Source organism: Bipolaris victoriae (assembly GCF_000527765.1).
Source record: "Bipolaris victoriae FI3 unplaced genomic scaffold scaffold_8, whole genome shotgun sequence".
Classification (NCBI taxonomy): Eukaryota; Fungi; Ascomycota; class Dothideomycetes; order Pleosporales; family Pleosporaceae; genus Bipolaris; species Bipolaris victoriae.
Genome location: NW_014575384.1, coordinates 150,162 through 172,714, shown reverse-complemented (window position 1 = coordinate 172,714; position 22,553 = coordinate 150,162). Strand labels below are relative to the sequence as shown.

General features: G+C 49.3%; 5 protein-coding genes across 5 annotated transcripts; 1 reads left to right on the top strand and 4 right to left on the bottom strand.

The window, feature by feature from the left end:
- Positions 1–697: 697 nt before the first annotated feature.
- COCVIDRAFT_87995 (hypothetical protein) lies at positions 698–2,669 on the top strand (the record flags this gene model as incomplete). Its single annotated transcript, XM_014705494.1, has 2 exons — positions 698–1,387; positions 1,440–2,669. The coding sequence occupies 2 exons, from the start codon at positions 698–700 to the stop codon at positions 2,667–2,669; spliced, it is 1,920 nt and encodes a 639-aa protein (XP_014560980.1).
- A 4,437-nt stretch (positions 2,670–7,106) lies between these two features.
- Positions 7,107–7,920, bottom strand: COCVIDRAFT_33999 (hypothetical protein; the record flags this gene model as incomplete). The annotated part of the gene is made up of 3 exons (XM_014705493.1): positions 7,107–7,242; positions 7,319–7,630; positions 7,697–7,920. 3 exons carry the CDS (start codon positions 7,918–7,920, stop codon positions 7,107–7,109), a joined length of 672 nt encoding a protein of 223 aa, XP_014560979.1.
- Positions 7,921–9,292: 1,372 nt separating this feature from the next.
- COCVIDRAFT_87700 (hypothetical protein) lies at positions 9,293–10,524 on the bottom strand (the record flags this gene model as incomplete). Its single annotated transcript, XM_014705492.1, has 4 exons — positions 9,293–9,707; positions 9,759–10,111; positions 10,164–10,292; positions 10,345–10,524. The coding sequence occupies 4 exons, from the start codon at positions 10,522–10,524 to the stop codon at positions 9,293–9,295; spliced, it is 1,077 nt and encodes a 358-aa protein (XP_014560978.1).
- A 6,977-nt stretch (positions 10,525–17,501) lies between these two features.
- Positions 17,502–19,094, bottom strand: COCVIDRAFT_33997 (hypothetical protein; the record flags this gene model as incomplete). The annotated part of the gene is made up of 3 exons (XM_014705491.1): positions 17,502–18,297; positions 18,396–18,825; positions 18,923–19,094. 3 exons carry the CDS (start codon positions 19,092–19,094, stop codon positions 17,502–17,504), a joined length of 1,398 nt encoding a protein of 465 aa, XP_014560977.1.
- A 1,452-nt stretch (positions 19,095–20,546) lies between these two features.
- COCVIDRAFT_87875 (hypothetical protein) lies at positions 20,547–21,642 on the bottom strand (the record flags this gene model as incomplete). The annotated part of the gene is made up of 4 exons (XM_014705490.1): positions 20,547–20,744; positions 20,806–20,934; positions 20,989–21,205; positions 21,260–21,642. The coding sequence occupies 4 exons, from the start codon at positions 21,640–21,642 to the stop codon at positions 20,547–20,549; spliced, it is 927 nt and encodes a 308-aa protein (XP_014560976.1).
- Between the last annotated feature and the right edge of the window lie 911 nt (positions 21,643–22,553).

Below are 22,553 nucleotides of genomic sequence, written 5' to 3'. Positions count from 1 at the left end.
CTGATGCAAGCGACGGCTCCAGACGCTCTTTAGGCGTTGGAGAGGCATCGAGCAGGGTTGGACGGTACAACAGCTCCCAGATGGCGAGCAGATGCGCGTTTCACGTTGCGTGCTAAATTACCCCTGAGCACGCTGCCCTAGGCTGGAAGCGCTGGGGTCCCTGCAGCGCCGCCGCGACGATCTCCCTTTAGGACCATCAGGCGGTTGACGCGTCGCCTCCCGACGCTGCTGCTGCTGCAACGCTGCTGCGTGTGAACACTGTACTGCTATGCCCACCAGGGCGGCTCCCGCAGCCTCAAAGAAAAAAAGTCGCCCGGACCAAGAGTGTGCCTGTATGCCGCAGCGGCAAGCGTCGATCACGAGCGGGCGTTGCAGCAGCCATGGAATTATGTGCCTGCATGTGCCAAGGCAGTCTCCTAGTGCCCTCTTGAAACCCATGAAACAGGCCACGGATCTTGCTCTTCTAAACAAGAGCCGTCCGTCTCCGCCCGGGAAATTGGACGATCAATGTCTTCCTGACGGCCTAAGATCCGAGCTTATACCCATTCGTATATCGTCAAAAGCTTCTCGAACGCTTCCATTTCGCGCGCACTCGCCTCCCTTTACATAGCGACAACACTGCTCTGCCCGCCCAACACGGCCCGTGAACCCCAAATCTCCGGCATGATACAGGCTTCTGCGCGCATACTTGGATAACATGGAGGCCGACGAGTCTCAACTATACCAGTTCAGCACTCCTCAGCAGAGTAACTCGTTCAAACGACCGCGACGCAGCCTGCAAGGCTCCACGCCTTTGACCAGCGTCACCGAAAGCGTCACCTCATCGCCCCGTCACTCGGGACAGAGCCAGTTCGCGCCCCAGCTCTTTGATCATATCAATGCGCTCAAACACCTCGACGACCAACAGATTCTGCAGTTATTGTCCGTTGCGCGCAATGGAGGTCAGTCGGGTTGCATCTATGATGCCCTGCCTTTTACTTACGCGACTCTAGATGGCATGCGTCGCTCAGGCGCCGACAGGTCGTCAATGTCGACCGTTGGAAGCCGTGCGTCGTCTTATCTGAGCGTACCGTCGAGCAGAGTCCCCAGCATGCTTTCGGATCCGCGTTCGTCAATCGCATCGACCGACTCGTCGTACACGCACTACAGCGCTGCTTCGTCGCGCATGTCGACCGCGTCTTCTCGTCTTTCCACAATCTCTACTACGTCAACACCTGCACCCAAGAACTTCGCGTGCACGTTCTGCGACAAGGCGCTCAAATCGAAGCCGTACTGGAAATCGCACGAGGAGGAGTTCCACGAGCAAAGACTTACTTGGAGATGTCCAGACTGTGAGCAAATCTTCCACGCTGGAAAGCGTTTCCGCGAGCACCATACCAAGCTTCATGTACGTCAACTGAGTAACCGTGTCCGTGACCTATGACTAATATTCAAAACAGGGCTGTGAGCATTGCAAGCAACCAAGGGAGAGTGGCCAGCCAACGAGTAGGAAAGCATCTCCATGTGTGAAGAAGTACGAAATTGTCATGCATGACAAGGACGCTTGGGGATGTGGCTTCTGTGCCTCTCTCCTGACTACCTGGGAAGAGCGCTGCGAGCATATCGCACTCCATTTCGAAGAGAAGGGATCGTCAAAATGGAGCTTTACTAATGTTGTTCTCGGTCTGCTGAAGCAACCAGAGGTGTCCAGCGCCTGGAACCAGATGATGACGGAACGGTATGGAGAAGAACAGAACTGGCCGTCGTTGGCATGGGAGTCGAAGAAGTGCAACCGTTTACGATACAAGCTCGAAACGAAATGGGACACGCGCGTTTTCGACATTGAGAAGTTGGTGCAGGACACCTTCGACTTGGCGGAGATCGAGGCCAAAGACGTTGAATCAGCAAGCGAAGCCACTCCTGACGTTTCCGAATCGAATGATGCTAGTCAGGGCGAAATGGTGGAATTCAAACTGGAGGCTTCTGACTTGGCGCCTGACTTTGGAACCGATAACAGGCTCCACAGCTCACACGGCCTTCCGCAGGAGCAGATGATGATGGACATTGATCCAGTAGAGCCTCCGCAGACGATGCAGCAGCAAGAGATGGCGCAGTCACAATGGCCTGTTAGCACCGATATGTCTCACGGCGGTATGAGCGCTGCGACCGGCATGGATGGGTTCAACGCATTCGACACCAGCATGACATCGATGTCGACAGACTTTTCTCAACCAATGGCCCAAAATTTCCAGCCACAATCACAAGGCTGGCCAAATGCAGGCTTTTCATCGACACCTGACCTCCTCAATTACCAACAACAAACGTCGTACATGGACTTTCAACAGGCCAAGGAAATCGTTTCTGTACCGACTTCTCAGTACGCCAACTTTGCGCACTACCCACGGCAAAGCCTTCCGCCAAACTTTCTTCAACAGCAGCAGCAACAGTCGCAAGCCCCTAGTACGCCAACGTCGCGCCGTTACGTCCCAAGGTTGATCAACATATCGAACAACTCGAGCCACCGCGGTATCCAGATGGACCAGCCACCTCCACCCCCGCCGAAAGATGAGCACCAAAATCGATTCTCACGGCTAATCATGAGGCGGCGTCCCAGCAACATTTCGCAACATAGCCTAGCATCTCACCGTGAAATGGGCGGTACATGGGGCGACGAGCTAAACTGGGGTTAAACCTTGGAAACCATCCAATAATCAATATTCCAAGACATATCTCATCAAACTTGTCAGACCGGCTGGTCCGGCATTGGCACACCCACCCTCCTTTAAACAACAAAAACCTTACAAAAAAACACATACATCACCGCAAACAAGGTGACTCCGAACCTCGCTCCGATACCATTGAAGCGAGCTACACGTCACCTCAACGGCACCAACCCCTGACCCTGCATCTCTGCAGCCTTTTCTCCTTACGTACACAACAGTCACACGCACGTCTCCTTTTTTATTCATTCGCCTAGCAGGATAGGATTCTGATGGGGTCAGAGGACAGTGAAGGAAGGAGAAGAGGAATATACCCATTTATGCAGCGTCTTTTTGGAATTTTTTTTAACATTTTTTTTCAACCCCAGTTTCTCGTTTTCTTTGGTCTATCTATTACTTTACGTAGCAGCGGTTCTCTTTTTTACCTTTTTTAGAAAGCTTGCCAGTTGCTTTCACACAGCACATAGCTCAATACTTCACTTAATACCCCCTTACTTTTCTCTCATCTCTTCACTCACTCACATACTCACACATTCACCCCCATTTTCTCCTATTTCCCTTTGTCATTTTCTCTCTTACGCAATGCGATTGATGTAATGAACGTGTGGTACTTGTTTCGGGAATCTAGATGCGGGGACTTGGGTAAACTCTAGGGGTTAAATTTCAGACTAGGGGCAGATACCATATAGAAAGATTTCTTGAATTTTTTATTATCTGAGCCCAAAAATAGCCCTTGCTGTGTTACTGCATACACAGTATCTACACATACGTATGTCTTGTACACCATTCTTCTAGGCCCCACAAACCAGGCAGACAAGCACCACATTTATCACGTGAGACATTGCACGAAAGAGGAACGTGGGGTCACCAAGTCCTCGTCCCAAATTAAAACACTTTTTACTATTTCCAACTCGGTATGTGGAGGCCCGCCCACCCGCTCTCATACTTTTATCCCGGTACGACGTATTCCGAAACGAGTCTCCCCCAACCCCATTTCTCTCCCTCATCTTCTTTTGCGCCACCCTTTTCTCAGCCCTTTTTTTTGCCCATGCAACCCCTTCCCCCCCCCCCCCGGAGCGGCATTACTTTACCAATCTCACCTTCTTACCAAGCAATCAGTCATCATTTAATCGTTTCCTTGCCCCCCTCTCTCCCAAATAAAATAACTTGATTCGAAGCAACACACCTATATGCATTACATATGATAGCGCACACCCATGTCCCCTTTTTGCCATGTTCATTCTTTGGAGTTTTCCAACTCCCCCAGGTTCCCCTTCTTTTTACTTTAGTTGGAGAGCGCGATCTGGGAAAGAAGAAGGGGGGTGTGGAGGTGGGGAGGGGGGGGCACAGCCACACACACACACACACACACACACACAACGCGTTCAACGCCCAAAGATAATAGTAAGACCTAAAGTATATGTATTTCGCGCTCTCTGTCTGTCTGTATTTCGTTTTGCAAATAATGCCTTAGAAGGACCGAGATGGAGAGGGAGGTTGAGGCGAAGTTTTGGAGGGGTCTTCGTCTTCGGGTCAGGCTCACGCACATACCCCCTGGTTAATTGTGGTGATGCGGGTTAGCTGAACGGCGGCGTCATGGCTTACGCAAGAGTCAATAAAGTTAGAAAGGTGATAGGTGGGTTTCTTTGGTGGTGAGAGTTTGTGGGGCGGAAATTGGCTGCGAGTGGTTCTTTTGGGTTTTTGGGTTTTTGGTTTTTTGGGTTAGCTGGGGGTTGGATTGGTTGGGGAAGGGGGTGTTTTGGCGTTGTCATTTTTTGGTGTTGGTGCGGTGGCTGCTTTTTTGGGGAGGCCTCGAATTATTACAGTTTTGTGTGGCTAGGCATATGCTTTCCCCCCTTCTCTCTCACTGTATCTGGTCTCATATCGAGTATCGAGATATACTTTTTTTCTGCTATTGTTTCCAAGTATGGTTCATCTCGATCATGGTAAGTCTATTTTAGCTGTTGGGCTGCTTACGGATATTCTTTGTTTTCCCGTTTTGTTTCAGCGTGGTACTAGATGCCTAGTGTGGCACGATGGAATTGAAACGTACGCTACGTACTTACGCGCAAACGCCTCGCTGGAACACCAAGGGCGTATTTCTTCTTTTGACCGTTTTTCTTTTCGTTCGTCCGGCGTACATTCTGTCTTGCATCGTGTCGCGCGATCGGCGATTTGTACGCCATGTGCTATGTCTCGACCGCGTAACATGTTCATTTGCTCTGGTCATACGCATGCAGCGGTCCCTTGTCAGGACGCGCGAAGATTCTCGGCCTTGGTGCGGCCTTCCTTTCACGGTCTTCCGTGGCTTTGTCTGGAGTTTGCCGCCTTTAATCGGTCGTGTAGCCTAGAGAAGATGCGTGCCTCGTCAAGAGCTGGATGTTGTACACGTGTGCAGCCTGGTTCATTCAATAACGGAGATGAGCAGTTCCGCGCTCACGGATGTCCGGTCTGCCGCGTAGGCTCTTAATATCTTTCCGTACTAACTTCTGAACTAATACACGTCATTTGTGTACTCGGAGAAGAGACCGCCGCGTTCATAGGTGGTGCGGGACTATTTACGTGATGCACTGCTCCTCGTTGTTACCGTGCGCTGTCTTAGTGTTTTCCAGTCTCATCTTATCACGTCCACATAAGATGTGTATTAAATAATGACCTTAGTAACTCGGAGTAAATCTGTGTGTGCATGGTGGCTTCATGGCTGAGTCATATTTCACATGCGGAAAGGTGTAATAGAAGAAAGTCATCCCGGAGATGACTTCGTTAGCCTAGGCTGTAGAATCAATGACATTGTGCACTATCGGAGGTGTCTGCAGTGTTGATAAAACCGGGAGTATTAAGAACTGACAAGACTGGGTGTTGCTGACAGCTCCATCGCGGCATATCGAGTGTCTTGGGCAATTTCTCAAGCCGGAATTTGAGATACTCAGGCTCAGCGCCGAAATGATCAGGAGTTTCCGACATGCCGCTCTCTAGCCTCTCAATGACAACAAGCTTCTTCTCTTGATACAAGACCAAGAGTATATCTATCTCCGACGGCCGAAAGACAGTCAAGATTAAACGATTAGAGACCACAAAATCTTGAGTGAAGAAGTAGAGTGACCGGCAAAGGCATCAAGCTCCATCAAGTTTAGCTACGTTAGCATATAAGAATGAGTTATACTCGTTATGCAAGAACAAGCTGACAAACTCTCTTGGTAAGCTACCGCTAGTCTTCTCCAAAACCCTCTCCTCGTACATTAAGCTCCCCCTTCCATGGAAAGCAAAAAGATCGCCCCGCCCGAATCCTTTGGTTGACTGGAAGGTTGCTATCCAAACTTCATCAATAGTGAGCCTGCATCCTTCGCTTTCGAAAGACATGGCAGTGTGAGCATTGATAATCTTTGATATGATTTTAGCCTACTAAAGGGCGATTAAGCAACAATACCTCGTATTGCTCTCTCCCCTCGCTGAGGGCGTTGAGGATCCAAATGTTGGAGGTGATGGTACAGACTGCAGGATCTTCTTCGCAATCTCTGATATCATACTTGGAATTGGTGATTAGTGGATCTCATCTGAGTTGTTTTGTGAAGAGTATCCAGAATATGGTTGAGTGAAGGCCATGATCAATCAGAAACACATCATCCAGCTTTCGTAGCTCTTTGCTCTTAGGATCTCGACTATAAAGCGAAGAACTTTGCCGCGGGCGTATTTCACTTTTGCTCAGCAGTGTAGTCAGTGTGAAATCAAAAGGTACACTCACCGCTTTTATACCAAGGATTGGTATATGAAAGATGGAAGACTACTCGATACACTTTGGTCTAGTGCCAATCGCTCACCCTTAGAGTTTACTATGGTCATGTACCGAAGCAACTAAGAAAGTAATTTGCCAAGTGCAGAGATGGTGGCGTTAAGTATGAATGTGTTTCTCTAAAGAGAGCCGTTGTAAAAGACATATTTGCTACTAATCTGAATCCTATATTTCCACTCATCGAAGGACTTGAGCTCAGTGAAGTCTTGTTCACAGTGTCGGTAGGAGCATTGGTATATCAGTGAACTGGAAACAACCACTCTTTTGGTCCTTTCAATTGATGACTTATTGAATCATGAGACGCTTAAGATAGCTATTCTATCGAGGCATGAGACGCTGCATAAAAGGATGTGGATGATGACGTGTCGACCGGCTTTGTACTGTTCAGTCACGTGGTATTCGTGCTGTTGTTAGAGAGAACCATTCCGATAGGAATCTCGATCGAAAGTTGGCCAAAAAAGGCAATGATTCAAGCAAATTTGAGCTCTCCTAGTAGCCAGTAAAGCATAATCCAGAGTCTGAGAAGGTCTGGTTTGATTGATTCCCATTGTGAATATCATGCTGGTGTCATTATAGAGTACCCATATCCCACTCGTTATGCATATGGAAGTATGCGTTCAAGATATGTGACCCATGTTTTTGCATTCGGAAAATTCATCGTAATCGGGCAACACATCTTGAATCTCATGCTCTCTGCCAAGTATGTATGCAAGATACAAACATGTCGTCATGAAGCGGAGGCAGCACCATATCCTAAACGAACATCACATCAGCCAGGACCTCTTGGGATAAGCCCTTGAAATAACAAAAGACCCTTTACATGACTTACACAGCAAACACCGTCACGCCATATGACACCCTCATAACTTCACACCCACCCCGTGTCCGCTCCCACGCGTCCTTACACCCCCGCTCCAGATACCAAGGCCTCAAACCGATATGTCCAGGATCCGAAAAGTCACCCGAGTTCTGAAGTACCGCGCTAGATGCATAGAGGCCGACCAGAAGTATATCGTATATTGCGTTCGTCATGATACTCGCATGAAGGTCGAGTACGTATCCACTAAGGCAATTGACTTGGAAGCGCACGATCCATACAAAGAGCGCTATGACGGCGATCACCAGGTGGAACATTGTGGAACTACTCGCTATATCAGCTTCCAGTAGATACACATACTGTATATGAGGCCAGTGACCTCGGACGTACCTTTGATCCCAAATCAAGGGCATGGGAGGCGACTCGCGGTAGTTTGCATAGTCGTACACACGTTGCTGGGGATCAGAATTCCAGCCTTCGGAGCCACCGTTTCGCCAGAGGGCGGTACGGAATCGATCGGGGTATGCGGAGGCGAAGAGCGAGATGAGTGTGATGGCTAAGATGAGGTCTACGAGCATGGCGGAAAGGAAGAGTAGGGGCGGTGTACGGAGCATGACGACGATGGAGTATGATGGAATTGGGCAGAGAATCACTATGGGTAGATCGATGCCATGATGTAAGCAAAGTGCTCTTAAGCTGCTTGGATAAGAATAACTGCATGGTGTGATGGTGCTACACGTAGCCCATGGGGAAGGAAGCGGAGATGCATGAGAGAGTATGTGGGTAAAAAAGAGATGTACCAATGACAACGAAGTGTAAGCCTAAACTCTCTCACACAATGCTGCTGTTGAGGTGTGTAGGAAGCATGCATATTACAAGTATGGCTTAGCGTGCTTGCTTCTGGTAGGCTCGATAATCCAGTAACGCGAAGGATGTGGATTGTAAAGTTGCGCAAATGGCCTCATATAGCGACTGGAAGTGGGTAACACGCTCTTTCTTGGGGGCACCAAAAGGTACAAATACTTCCGGTTTCTGATAATGAGGAGCAGTGCGTCAATATGAGTGCATTCGTATTGTAGATGTCTGGGAAGGGGGGGGGGCGCTTGGGTAGCACTGGAAACGGTTAAACACGTGACAACCGAAGGCGCTTGGCAGATACCTAATGTGGAGGAGCAACATCAGTAATGCATGCTGGGTCAAACATTGTATTAGAATTTATTTTATGCCGATCAATGGCTGATATCGGCGGGTGCATGCTTGAATGAACAAGCGAAAGCACAGAAACTACATGCTGGTATGTCCCAACTTCTAGGCCCGTCGATCGCGACTGTTGGTGGGGAATAATGTATGTCGTTGCCGTTTAGTGTCTAGTCTCGCGTAAAATACATCGTTCCCGAGCCTAAGGATTGCTCCTTGATTTCTTCTTTCGTCACCCCCAGCACAGCAGGGGTTGGCTTGACACCCTTCTCTTCTATATCACTGTCATGCAAATCCATCTTTCTTCCGAGCGTCCTTGCATACCATCTGCTCCTTCAGGATTACGACTTCGTTCTTGGGTTATCCGCGCTGCTCTGTCGGCGTGGATCTTCTGACACTTTCTGGTCCAGACTCCTTAAGAAATACCACGTTGCAAATCCGGCGAAAAAGACCATGTTGGCTTGGTATGTGTAACGGAGGAGGGTGGTGATGCGAGCGTTCGGTCTGGGTGCCATGCTGTGTGCTTCTCAGGTTCGGTGGGTAGTGGTGTGAAGAGGTGTTGATCAAGAGTGATGGTTGGAAGTTAAGTATGGCAGTGACGTCATCCCTACGCGTTGGTAACGGGTAGACCCGACCGCAGCTGCCGTTGCTGTTGTTGGCACTTGCGGATAATTAGATTGGCATTCTGCATCCAGTAGCAACGTGCTCCACAAACATCTATTTTTTTTCTCAACACCGAAGGAAATCAGGCTCGGGTTTTTAAAATCTTGATATAATTTCACTCTAAAATCACAGCCGATCGAGATTGTACTCTTTGGTGATTTTAATCTCGTTCGCGCCTAGAGATCCGGTCCGCTCAAGGGTATCCGAGTCGCTGTTCAGAGTGACGAATGCAGCGGCTTGTGGTTTCGAGGCGTGCGGCATCCATTGCGAAGGCTCATTCAAATTCGACGTAGAAGAACCACTACTCGTCGTCCGGAACTTGAGTCGGCGGAGACCGTGACTTTCGTTGGACGTGATTGGAGAAGCCCTACGCCAGGATGGCAACGAACGAACATTAGGAACACAGCAACAGACAATTCCGACAGCAACTTCAATAGGCGAGAAGCAGACACGCCACCAAGACGCACCAATGGGATCTTCGTTCACGTCGCCGAATACGTTGATTGCGCAATCGATGCGCAGGACGGCGAGGATTGTGCAGCTGTACACTGTTAGTAACTCCTGCACTGGACTGTTGAACGCTTTGACTTACAAGCATCCCAGAAGAAACAAAATCATTACAGACCACCTCTTCTTGGCCGATAGCTCGGCTGCTAAAATTGCGGGCACTGGGGCAAATAGGATGATGCTGTTGAAGAAGACGTGTAGCGATCCGATGATAATACATGATTTTTTGCTCTGCAGCTCACACTTTCCAGGTGGGTGGCACATGCTGATCCAGCCGGCGAGCGACCAGATGTACCAGATGGAGATCAGCCCTATGGAACACCAGCAAGCGGTCTGAGCGATACGTTTTCTCTCATACAGGCGGAGATAGGCCTTGGCGAAAGCGATTTGAACAGTGGCAATGGATGTGGCCCAGCATATGTCGAGTGCGAATTGCAACTTGAATGTGAGTTAGCGATGAGTTGATTGTAATGACTGGCTTCAGACGTACTCGTAGCCAGAACCGATTTACGACGTCGAAATCCTTTGTCGGATCCGCCTTGATCTGATCACTTGTCAAGCCCTCGCCACCTAGAAAAACCAAAACGTAAACTATGGTAACTACGACGAAGCTCATAGCCTTTGGAATGTCAGCCTGATTCAACATCAACCAAGCAAGCATTCAGCCTTACCAGAGCAGCCAGCATGAGGACATCCTCGGTCAGGGTGTTGATTCTTCTCACGCTCCTGGTGTACCATCTCGCGGCGACAGCGACCGAAGCTACGACAAAGCAGAGGAGAGGTGCAATAAGCAAAGCCAGTTGCTTTCCATTGATGATGTCAAAGCGATTGTCCGTGATTGAGCCCGCCATGATGACTACAAGGCAGCTTCTGTCCTCACAGCATAACGAGCGGTTTTCAGCAGAATCGTCGCGAAGGGGTTCAGTTGCAGCTGGAACCGGGGGTATAGTTATAGGCCCCCCACTGCGCGAGCGGCTTGACGCAGATAAAGCCAAATAAGGCGGCTTCCAGTGCCATGGTCCGGGCCAGGGCAGTGTCATGCACCATGCCCGTTGAGTTTACCTTCAACGCCTATCTGGCCGCACTCAGGGTGCTCTGACCCTGCTGGCCATGCGACATGGGGGGCTGTCGCTGGGCGGGCCTTTCGGGATGCGAAGAAGGGTTAGGGCGAGGATGCACGGCGCTGATTTGTTGCACAGCATGCGGGCCGACGCGGAACACGGCTAACCACGCCGCATGCCTGTCACCCAAGCTTTCCCACCAGCCAACCAAACATGCAAACGCCCCTGGCACCAACTCGTATCTCCGCTTCTGGGCTGTGTGCCAGCGCTGACGGACGAGGATCCACCACGACACGCGCACTAGAATGGCAAAAGAAATGCCTGTCTTGTGCTCTTCCGTGGGACTGGGCCGGGCCTCGAGTACTCTGGTCGTTTCACCACCACCACGCCTGATGACAGACACCCGACGTGCCCTCTACCAAGCTCCTCCCCTCATGTCCATACACATGGCATGCGCGTGGGTGCATTATGGTTGCGGAGCTGCCGAAAACACTGGACCTCTGTCCTCAGCCTAGCACTCGTTCTCCTATCCACCATGCCGCCCCAGGCCCAACACCGAGCGCTGAAACAAGCCATGGTGTAGGTCGCCTTCCGATTCGGGCGCAATGAACATGGGTTCCCAACTGCAAGCGAAGTGGCGCCTTTCACATACAGCCCAGAACACGGCCTCGAGTCAGGCCTGACCACACAGCTCTTTTCTTTCCAAGCCCCCTCATCTCTGCAACACGGCACAAGTCTGAGGCCCTCTCGTACCTCCCACCTGCTCTCCCAATAGGACTCCACCACATTACTCCATACACACGTGGCAAGCACGTTCTAACCGTCATCCTTCAACCTCGAGATCGCCCGTAACCTGGCAAATCTCCGACGTTATACCGTCTGCCCCGAGCAGTTTCACCGAAGACGCCCTCCTAAACCACTCTCTTCCCGGGGTACATACTTAGGGCCAGCCTTGCCATGCCTTGCCATTGACTGCCTGTCCCTTCCCCGTCTTTTGCACATGTGCTTCGCTGTCTATTCACTTATATATGTGTATGATGTGCATATGCAGCCTCATGACGTTACACAAATGCCTCGGAGCCTCGTCTCCTTAACATCAACACCCTCAGGTAGATAGTCTTTGACCGGTTACACCTCGCTTACAAACTCGTACCGCGGCCTTACCAGCTCGCTCACTTTCTTTCGTTTTTTCACTCTCGCGTAGATTTGCGTCATTCAAAGGTTTGTCACCGACCATATCCTGGCCTTATTCGAGGCAGGGAAGTAGTCTCAAACGTGAGTCTCTCACAATAGGGCCTTTGTCCGCTGATCTGCAGCCCATGATTGGCGTTGTTTGGTCGGGGGCTCATGTCTCTACCGATAGCCACTTGTTTGCAACCATGTCCATAAGTCGATCCGCATTTTGAGCCTAGGATGCCGAGAGTCAGATACGGGTGGCGTGAGAATATACTTTTGATAGCCTCGCTCCCCTACCACCAAAGTTTGGCCGCGCTGAATTAGCTGTCAACGCAGGTCCCAGAACCGAATCGATAATCGCAAATCGACATATGTGCAATGACGACTTTATCCGCTGCAAAACTGCAGTGATCGACTTGCTCGTCATACCTAGCGAAGTGGTCCTCAGGCGGGGCAGGAAGCGCGCGGACCGCCCGCCTCGAGGCCCTAGGAAACTAGGAAAACTGTCACTCCGTGCAAGGGTTCGTATAGGTCATTCTCGGTAGGAACTATTTCGGCGTAGCTGATGCTGCAACTAGAGGTGGGCTGGTCAAAACAATTTCATTTGTGTAATCACATGGCGAAGTGGCCATCAACCCAGCTCTCAGGAGCGCACGGCTCGGTAGCATGGCACCCACGTCGTGATACAACCCTGCAAAGACATCATGCGAGCGCAATGTGTGTGCATCTGATGTTACCCTGAATGTCACTCTAACTTACAACTACTTTTCCCACACTTCCAACTCTGGTCTACACTAGATACCCATGAGTGTATCTCTGCTGAACAGTCAAAACGAAAAGTATTTTCACGATAGACTACACTATACGAGCTTTCCAGACACCTATACGAGTGAGATTATAGTGTATCAAGTCTGCGCATGGGTTGCGAGTCGTCTCTTCTCCATGAGAAGATGTATCGCAGTAACACTATTATGTCCAGTCGCGTAATATAGCAGTGTGATTAGGTTCCTATTCTTTCACCTATAAATATCACTTACACAAATACCCGTATTAAGTATACTAGGACATGGTGCATAGAGCTGGCAGCCTACAAGGCAAAATGAGACGGTGATACTACTAGGGAATTTTCCTTGACAACCCAGCTAATCGTTGCATCGATCACCTTCTGCACCCCTCCCTCCCATTTCTGACTCTCAAACATCCCACGTACGCAAGATTATTCCGTGAAAAAAATTGGAAAGCCTTGCAGAGGGGCATGACCGCAGAATTTGAGTTCGACAACAAGGCCTGTCCTTGTTACCATAGGTGTGTGCTTGGCGACTCTATCGTTGTTATTACATTTCATCTATATCTCGAAGATCTTCGGGCCGTCAGAGAGCTTGGTACTGTCGAAGAGGGCTTTTGTCGGCGATACTTGCTGGCTTGCAAACGTACTTCCTCAAGTCTCCTGGTCTGCTCAAAGAGTCAGGCGATTCAACTTCAGATGCGACCAAAAATGCGACCCAGAACACACATGATGTGAAAAATTATGGATATCTTTGTCCCAAATCCTCAACAGCGCCGTTGAATTGGAAGCCCTGTGTGGAGGCAGGCAATATCCTAGCCCCTCCCAACTATCTGCGGTCCGCATTGCCTCGGCAGCTTCTACACTCTCTTATACACCCAGTCCTCTTCCTGCTGCTTGTAGTTATCCACATCCGGAGCGACAACCATATAGAGCACCCCAAGAATGAAGCCAACTGCAAGCTAACCAGGACAGTTCTCCACCCGTTGTTTTCCCCACAGTATCACAGCATCAAGCCGAACAAGTACTCAACGATAGCAAAGCCTCACAATATCAACGAGATCTCCGCTATCGCCAAATATTCCTGCGTCGCTGATTTCTGGCCCTTGAATTCAAACAAAAACATGGTTGCCTTCATGATTACGATCACAGAAACTCAGGCCGAGGTATAGAGTACTACTATACTTTCTGAAAGGGCTGATAAGGCCCGATTGCGTCGGTTGAAACTCGTCACACGTCACCACTGCCAGCGATAAACCGACTAGCAATGCAGAGACTACATCCATCGAGCGTCTTGTAAAAAAGAGTAGCGTAGAAGCCGCTGGAAGACTAGGCATGCGCGAATATCCAAGTTCCTTGCTAGCTGTGCTCGGTTACCGAACTGGATTCTGACCAAGCGGCAGCAGCCGCATTGCTTCCGTTTTGGCCTCTCCACCACGCCTGTTCATCGTGGGCCGGAATGGGGGTTGACAGGTTGTCTTCCGAGATGGATGCAGATGCGTGACTAAGGCATGTGGCTAGTAAAAGTGGAAACTTTTACTAGTCTACCATGGCCAACGTCAGCCACCGGTCAGAGCAGAGGGCGCGCATTCCGAGGCTGCAAGGCGCAACGCATGTGGAGCGCCAGGCAGTGCAGGTGGCAGAGCTGATCTGTTGGCGGGGTGTGTGTGTCTGTGTGATGAAGAAGAGAAGGCCTATGGCGTCGCTTCAGCCCGGCCCCCACGTTCCAGTATGGGCTAAAGCGAAGACAGGATGACACGCCAGTGTCCCAGCATGTCTCACTTGATTTGCCATCATACAAAGCCCCCAAACTTTGATTTCTTTTTTTTCTCGCTTGCAGTGGCAGGATATTTCCTTTTCGCCTATATGTTTTGCTTCCTGGATCATAAAGGCGCGGTATTCAACATTCCCAGCCGCTGCAAGGTAATCTGCTATTCTATTTTCATATTCGTGCAGCTGATACTTGCTGGGTTGTCGCATGAAGCTGGCAATCATCATGTCGATACCAATTCCTCAAAGAACTAGGGATCCTTTTTGAAACACTTTTTTTCTAATAATGCATGACTCACTCAGCAGCACTTGGTCACAATCACTGCCGATGTTAATGATTCAAGTACGCTGGTGATAGACAACAGATGCTACACAGCTTACCAGGAACAAACCGATGGAGAAGGTTGCTCCGGTGCATGAGAGGGGGGATTCTGCAGCCAGACATCGTCATGCGTATTTGACGATGCTAGAAATATCCTTACGGCCGATAATCTGAAACCCCGGGGATTTACTCATTAGTAACTTTGTAATAACAAGACAAGGCGTAAGGCGTGCGACATCAAAGCTCCCGGGAAACCTTGATGTATATTACATTTGATGCAACAATACCACCAAGTCGTTGGTCTCACGTACGCACGTATGGGTGGTAAAATCGGCATTGAATGGTGTCCCTTGTCCTTTGCCTGGTTCAATCTACAACTAAGCAAGGGCCATTAATTGACAAGCACTATTAAGCTTCAATTAATATCTTTTTCTCCTTAGCATGATCCATTGCCATCAAAGAAGAACGCATCCGCAGATTGCAAATGAAAACAAAAAGCCATCCTGGATACTTGTATAGCGGAACGGAACACGAAGCTATAATGTAGCCAAGGTTGGGAAAAAAAATTCAAGGACGCATCCATGCTGGCGATGCGACTGCAGAGAACCGAAGCAGATTTTCAGGGGAGGGGGTCAGCTATCACAACATTACCTTGATTAGCAGGCGGCCTGTAAGATTAGTCTTGTTTTATCTAGCGAGCTTTCAAAGGCAATAGGATGTCCAGTTCGATAGGTATGGAAATTGGCCCAACTTTTACTTTCTCAAGTCGCTATCTCTACTTGCTCTCTCGATCACAGTCTAACAGGACAATGCTGTAGGAATATGAAGTATGGCTTGTGTAGTTCCTATCTTGTGCCTTGAGAAAAACTTGGACAAGCTTTATAGAGTCTTGTCGACGCTGTTTACCCTTATCTAGCAAACCGTATTTATTCACTTGGACGTGACAGAACGGAGCTGTATTTCTCCCTTGTGAAGCTGGCGATTTCAAATCTGTTGCATCATCCCGTAACATGAATGCGCAAGAAGGTATACAAGAATATATCACGCGCATACTATGCAACCCTCGCGAAGCACCATTTGATCCTTATACTAGCGTTCTGTGAGCCAGTCATCATCACTCTTGTCTCTCTGTATATTGCATCGTGCGTGTCGTACATGTATCAAGCCATGTCGGATACGAAACAGCAGAGCGAGGAGGCGGCACGTGATGAGATGCTGGAGATACTGTTGCGGCGTCTGTCTCTATAGGCAGGTGCTGACAAGAAGCTATGCAGTAAGGTCGACATGTAGACTGTAGTTGTACATAATACTTGAAGGGAAGCTGCTGATGGTGGTGGACGCTCAGGTAGTCAATTGTGTGTCGCTGGACATCAGACATGGCTTGTATCCCAGCCTGCAATTAATTTGGCACAACGCCACGGACTGTAGCAGGGCTCTCGCCCAGCAGAGAAAGAGAAGACAGCAGCGGTTGCTCAACTGGTGGACTAGGCCTTGCGAGAATACTGTGCTTTGCAAGATACTCCCGCGAATAGACGGGACTAGGTGGTGGGACAGCACCATAAATCCTGGGACCTATCCGTCCGCATGCCCTATGGGAGACTTTTAGATAGGACGTTAAATCTGAACACACACACACACACACATGGCTTGTATCACTGTAAGCCGTGGGCTTCACCCGTCCGTATGCCCCCTTAGAGACTTTCAGATAGGACGCCAAGCATGTACATGCATACATACATAGACATGACTTGCAAGTCATCACTCCTGCATCAAGGCATTGAAGCTAGCAACATAATCCTGGATTAACGCTGTCGATTATCAGCTCATACATAAAACCTGTTCAAGCTATCCCAGCCGCGTTTCTTTTTTACATTTCCATGCTTATGATCACACCGAAAGCCCATGTTCGCAATCATGTAGTGTGGTTGCACTACCAACTACAATCAGTCCTCATTTCCTAGACCCACTTTACCCATCCTCATCTGGCATGATATTACGCAAATTTTTTCTTCCTCACGCCATCCCGGAAATATTCAACCATGGGCTTTGTGTAACACAGTGTCTGCACTTACCTTGTACTGTTCATTGCCGAACAACAAGCCATGTTGTGGGTAGCTTTGCGGTGGGCTGTCATGGTTACGAAATGAGCGTCCGTGCCGACAATTCTTCCGTATTACCATATGGCAAGCAGAAAAATTCTCACCTGTCAATTGAGGAGGGGATGCAAGTGCGTACGTGCGCATGCTATCGAGAGGTCATGGCAGTGATCCAGAGCTATGGGAAGTGTGGATGATCCATGGACTCAAAGTGATGCGTGGCTGTTCTTCCAGTGTTGATAGGCTGTTTAGCCCATGGTGGAGTCATGTTGCTTATGCGACTACATGAATAAATCTGGCAGACCGTCATGCAGCGATGTATCCTTGGAAATATGCACTTCAAGGCAACAAATAATCCAAGTCTCCATGCCAAATCGCCAGTTCAATGGACTTTGAGATAAGACCAATACTCCTTTCAGGTCCATCGTTCATTTATTGGTTCTTTACAAAATCGGTTAGACACTCGATAAGAAGCCCATGTTGCCCGAGTCACGTACAACCACAATCTCACACAACAAGTCGTCTCAATGAAGAATTGAATTCATGGAATAAAGCCCCTAGAGCGAGTGTATTAAATAAGCGTTCCCGTAGACGTAACCGTTAAAGCATCTAAACTTAATTAGGACGAATTGCTATTATCTGCGCATGAAAACGCAGAATCAATCGAACCATCTCTGTACGCCTCCTTGATCTGAACAATCACGCCATATGTGCCTCCGACAGTCAGGAATGCAGAAAGACCGATAAGCGCAACGTGCAACAAGTACATCATCTTTTGCGGAAATGATCCTCTCCAGTGGTCGCGGTGGTCGTAGATCCACAGCCAACCCGGATAGCCAATTCCCAGGGGAGCAAACGCGAGACTTCCAGCAAGACTGAGTAGGTAGTTGAAGATTGGTACTCCTGAGGCGATCAGGAAGCTGACAATGGTCATGCCGCCTACGCATCCAAACCATGTGCCCCAATGGACAAACGTGTTGGACTGCAGATGTCTGGACTTGCGCAGAATTCGGACGAAAATGTACTTGGCACCAATGTGGACGTATAGGGCGCCACTGACGAGCAGTCCAATGATACCGATTCCGTATGCCACCTTTTTGATGGTAGGTCCAGCACTGCCCAAGGACGGCGAAGCAACCCATTTACCACACCATTTGTATACAACCAGACTGAAAGATAGGTAGGCGGCACCGACAAAGGTCATGCAGGTCATTACTGACCTACCAAAGTGGCGGGGATTGCGCATTTCCGACATGACGGGGAGGAAAGCAGACGTGGCGGCCGAGGAGCAGAAGATCGTACTTGCGGCTGTGATGCCAGCTGCAAATGTTGGATGGCCGATAACATGGTATCCGAAATCATAAGGACCGGTTTGAGGTGCTGCAGCGGGTCGATCGCGGGTCGTTACTCCAATTCTGAGGTTTGTGTAAGCTGAGTGTCAAAAAGAAACGGAATAAAGATTCTCTGCTGGCACGCGCCGAGCTGAGCAAACTAAGGACGGAGAGAAACTTACACGACGATGAAGACGGCAATAAAGACCGAAATAAAACCAGCCCAAGTGATCCATGCAATCTTCTCAAACTTCCTCACACTCGCACAAAGGCCGACCATAAGCGTTGCAATGAGGGAAAAGTAGTTTGTGCACAGCGAGTGGTTGGAGAGCGCGTTGAGTGCAGTCGATACACCCACGATTCCCGATGCAGCCACGATAACGAAGGCAACCAGGAAGAGAATACCGGTGATTTCCTTGACAATAGGTCCGCCAACAAGCAGACCCATATCAGCAATCGAATGGCACCCCGGGTGCCTCATGCGAAACTGTCCCAGGACCAACGCAGCCCAAGTGTTGACAGCCTGCCAGCCGATGACATTGATGGCACCAGGCAAAGCACCAAGGACATACATGGCCGAGGGAATCGTAAGCACACCAGTTGCGAAAATGACTAAAGTTGCACAAGTCAGTCGATTTTTTCAAAACATTTGCGCGAAAAAATGTTGACATTCACAACAATAAACAACAAGAGAATGTTAAAGTCTTACTCTTCAGCAAAATCATGGTCGTCTGAATCCATCCCACAGTACGGAAATCCTCATATCCCTCTCCCTTCTTGAACACCTCATTGTCATTCTCCAGGTCAGATTTCGCCTCACCGATACTTCCAGAGCTATGGCTCGGCGCCGGCGCAATAACATCCTCGTTCTTCTCAGCCATGATTCGCAACCCGAAGGACCGACTGCGAAGCCAAAAAGGACAGACACAGGCGAGAGAGGCAGCAGTAGGCCAAGAAACAGAGGCCGTACGTATATCTTCTGATATACAGAAAGGGTTTGAAGGAAGAGAAGATACCAAGAAAAAGACAATCGAATAAAAGGTGATGACTTCAATTTATCTAAGCGCTTTTGCTGCTGCTGCTTGGGTCGGCGGGTCGGCGGGCGGCGGGCCCACCATCCCGTATGTTGGCGTTTTGAATAAGATCGCACAGGTACCCTGGTGCACCCTGGATGGGGAGGGGGGGGACGCGCGAACTCACCGTAGGAACACCGAGGGGGGAACTAGGCATGGGTTAATAGGGGACCAGAGCAGGTAGGCCGCGCTTAGGCGAGTTCCTAAGAGTTACTTATCTTTGGATGGGAATTCTGAAGTTTTATTTTCTGCAGGTGCTTGAGTAATGTACTTTAGAATAACTATAGAAATTAGAATTATTTTCTTAAAATGTTTAACGTTGAGCTGGATTGTTGTTGTTTTTAGCATAGACATGTTTATTAAAGATATTTAAAGGAAAAAAAACTTTGAACAAACTTGCTTCTTCTCCTCTCTATTCTTTGTCTCTAATTTTTTTACAATATTATTTACTCATATCTGCACATTCTTTAGAAATCCGGTTTACTAAATATTAACTTAAAACATTCTACTCCTTAACCCAATCTAGCAACGTTGGGCACCTACTCCACCAAGCCCACCCAATCAAAGCAAGCAATCCCCCTCCCTCAGCGCGTCTCCCATCCAGTTGCGTGCGCGTCTACCAACACCACAAAGCAACACACCCGCGCTCGCGCTATCGCAGAATCCGGGGGTGGGATGTGGGTCGCGGAAACGTACGGGCCGGAGGAGTTTGGAGGTGGCCCCGGCAGATAGGATTGCGCAGCGGGGCGGCACGGAACAAGCTTACTCCAAAACGTTGACGTGTCACAACCCTGCATTCCCAAATGATTTTTTTTCTGTCCGCTAGTCCTTGCCCATGGAGTAAGAGGGGATCTTTGCCCTTACTTACAAAACAGAACCACTTTACCCATTTACTCCAATTTTCGATGGATGCAAGGAATATCCTGGGGAAAATTAGTTTGTTGGAGATGATTGACGGGCAGGATGGTACATTGTGTAAGATTGCTAAATTGATGCTGGGTTTTTTTGTTGTCGTGCGTGTATTGTTGCGCACACTCGGAGGATGACTACCGCCTATGGACATGGCTCTATTGGACATGGTTGGTGACTCGCTATCACGAACGGCATATTATGTAACGAGCGAATAACGATATCAGGGGCGCCGAGTCAAGATACCTGAGTGATTATTTTGCATTGAACCAGGATGATTAAGCCAGACTAACGACGCGACAAAATCCAATACAATAACAGGACGGTTCTCAGCTCAGTCATGTGCTTTGCTTATTCCTTCAGTTTAGCTCCCACGGGAGCTGGAAGTAGGGCACCTGCAGCTGGCGCGTTCTTCTTCTTGAACTCGTCCGCCATCTGCTCCATGGTTACAAACTCGACGCCCTCATGCTTCTTGAAATGTTCAATCAGTCTTTCATGCATGAGAAGCAGATGTGGTCGCCCAGATACATCAGGGTGAATTGTCAAAGGCTATTCATGTCATGTTAGCTACGACAATGGGATAGCAGTATATAGTCTGGCGAAGACTCACAAAGATGAACTCGTCATACTCGCGATAGAAGTAGTCAAAATGGTCCCTCCAGAGATCTTCAGTGTCACGTGCATTGACAAAGCCGTGGCTGTTTGGAGAGCCCTTGATGAACATGTGTGGTGGCAAGTCCTAGACATTGCATGTTAGTCGATACAAGGACCAATCGGTTGATATCGCTCTTACATCAAGGTACCAATTGGCAGGAATTTCTACGAGGCCAGTGTCCTGACCTGCAACCAATGGTTTCATCCAGTCCTGAGCTTTCTTCTTGTAGTCAATCTTGGTCCATGAGTCGCCAGTTCTTAGATAGTAGGGCTGGCAATCATGGTGGCTCATGCTATGGTCATACTCAATGCCATATGAGAGCAGCAGCTCGGCACCTTCACGGCTTGTCTCCCACCTTTGACGATCATTAGCATGGTACACAGGCGTATCATGTCAAAAAGAACCATACCATGGAGCTACGCTGCCTCGAGGGGGCTTTCCAGCAAACTCGGTCAGCATGCGATATGTCTTGTCAAGAACATCTCTTTGCTGCTCAATGCTCATGTCAACAGGGTTCTCATGGCTGTATCCATGGAGGCCAATTTCGTGGCCAGCATCGCGTACAGCCGCCATGTCCTCAGGGAACGTCTCTAGACTGTGCCCCGGAATGAACCATGTAGTCTTGATGTCGTACTTCTTGAACAACTTCAGTAGACGCTGGGTGCCAACAGTTCCCGCAAAGAGCCCACGACTGATGTCACTGGTACTGTCCTGTCCGCCATAGGACCCCAGCCAACCACAGACAGCATCGACATCAATTCCATACGAGATGAGTACACGCTTCTTGCCCATTGTTGCTGGATGAAGTGGAAGGTGGGGGTATACTCTCGAGTAGGGTAGCTGATCGGTTCCGCAGGAAGTGTTACCAACTGAGATTCAATGCGAATTAACAGGTTGACCGGCTGTGCCGGAAGTTGATCTGCTTATCACCTTGATACTGAGCCCTGAGAACTATCGCGGGGTAACGAGCAGATGGAGGGGCACGGCAGCCGATAGCGACTAGTCGGCTTGGTCACGGGAATCGGAGCCCTGTTACAGCGTTCGTCCCTGCGTACCACCATGTGTACCCTCGCTTATCTTATCGCAGTAACCCCAACCTCCAACCTCCAACCTCCAGTTATATCCTGTTGACCTAGAGGGAATCCATTCGGCCCAAGTGGCGGCGGTGTACACACCTCCACAGGGCTCTTGGTACGAAGCGTACAGTGCGTGTAGTAAAATGCCACGATGGCGCCACATGATCTCTCGTGCATGTGCGGAGCCGATCAATCTACAGGGGGATGTTTGAGAGCATCGCCCAGTTTCGGTGACATCATCTCGACAATGAGGGGCCTAGCTTCTGGAAGCAGTGTGAAGAAGCAAATCAGCCTTGTTGGTGTAGTAGTATATTGTGCCTCACTGCAGAAGAGATGATACCATACGTAATGTGCTTGCATGTGGTTACTAACTCTTGCTATTGCGTCTTTAGGCGCTTTGAGCAAGTCGCACCAGGATTCTTCATACATGCTACCGGTACACGAGTCAGTCAGCAATATCAAACAACCAACTGCGGACACTCAGGGTCTGTAGGTAGAATTATACACCGCCGGAAAAGATTGATTGGTTCTTTCGACGGAGTAAATATTGGTAGACGATGCGCCGGTCGCCGACAACATACATACAACCCTAGAGTCCAGCCGGTCCAATGCCCATATTGAGAGTAG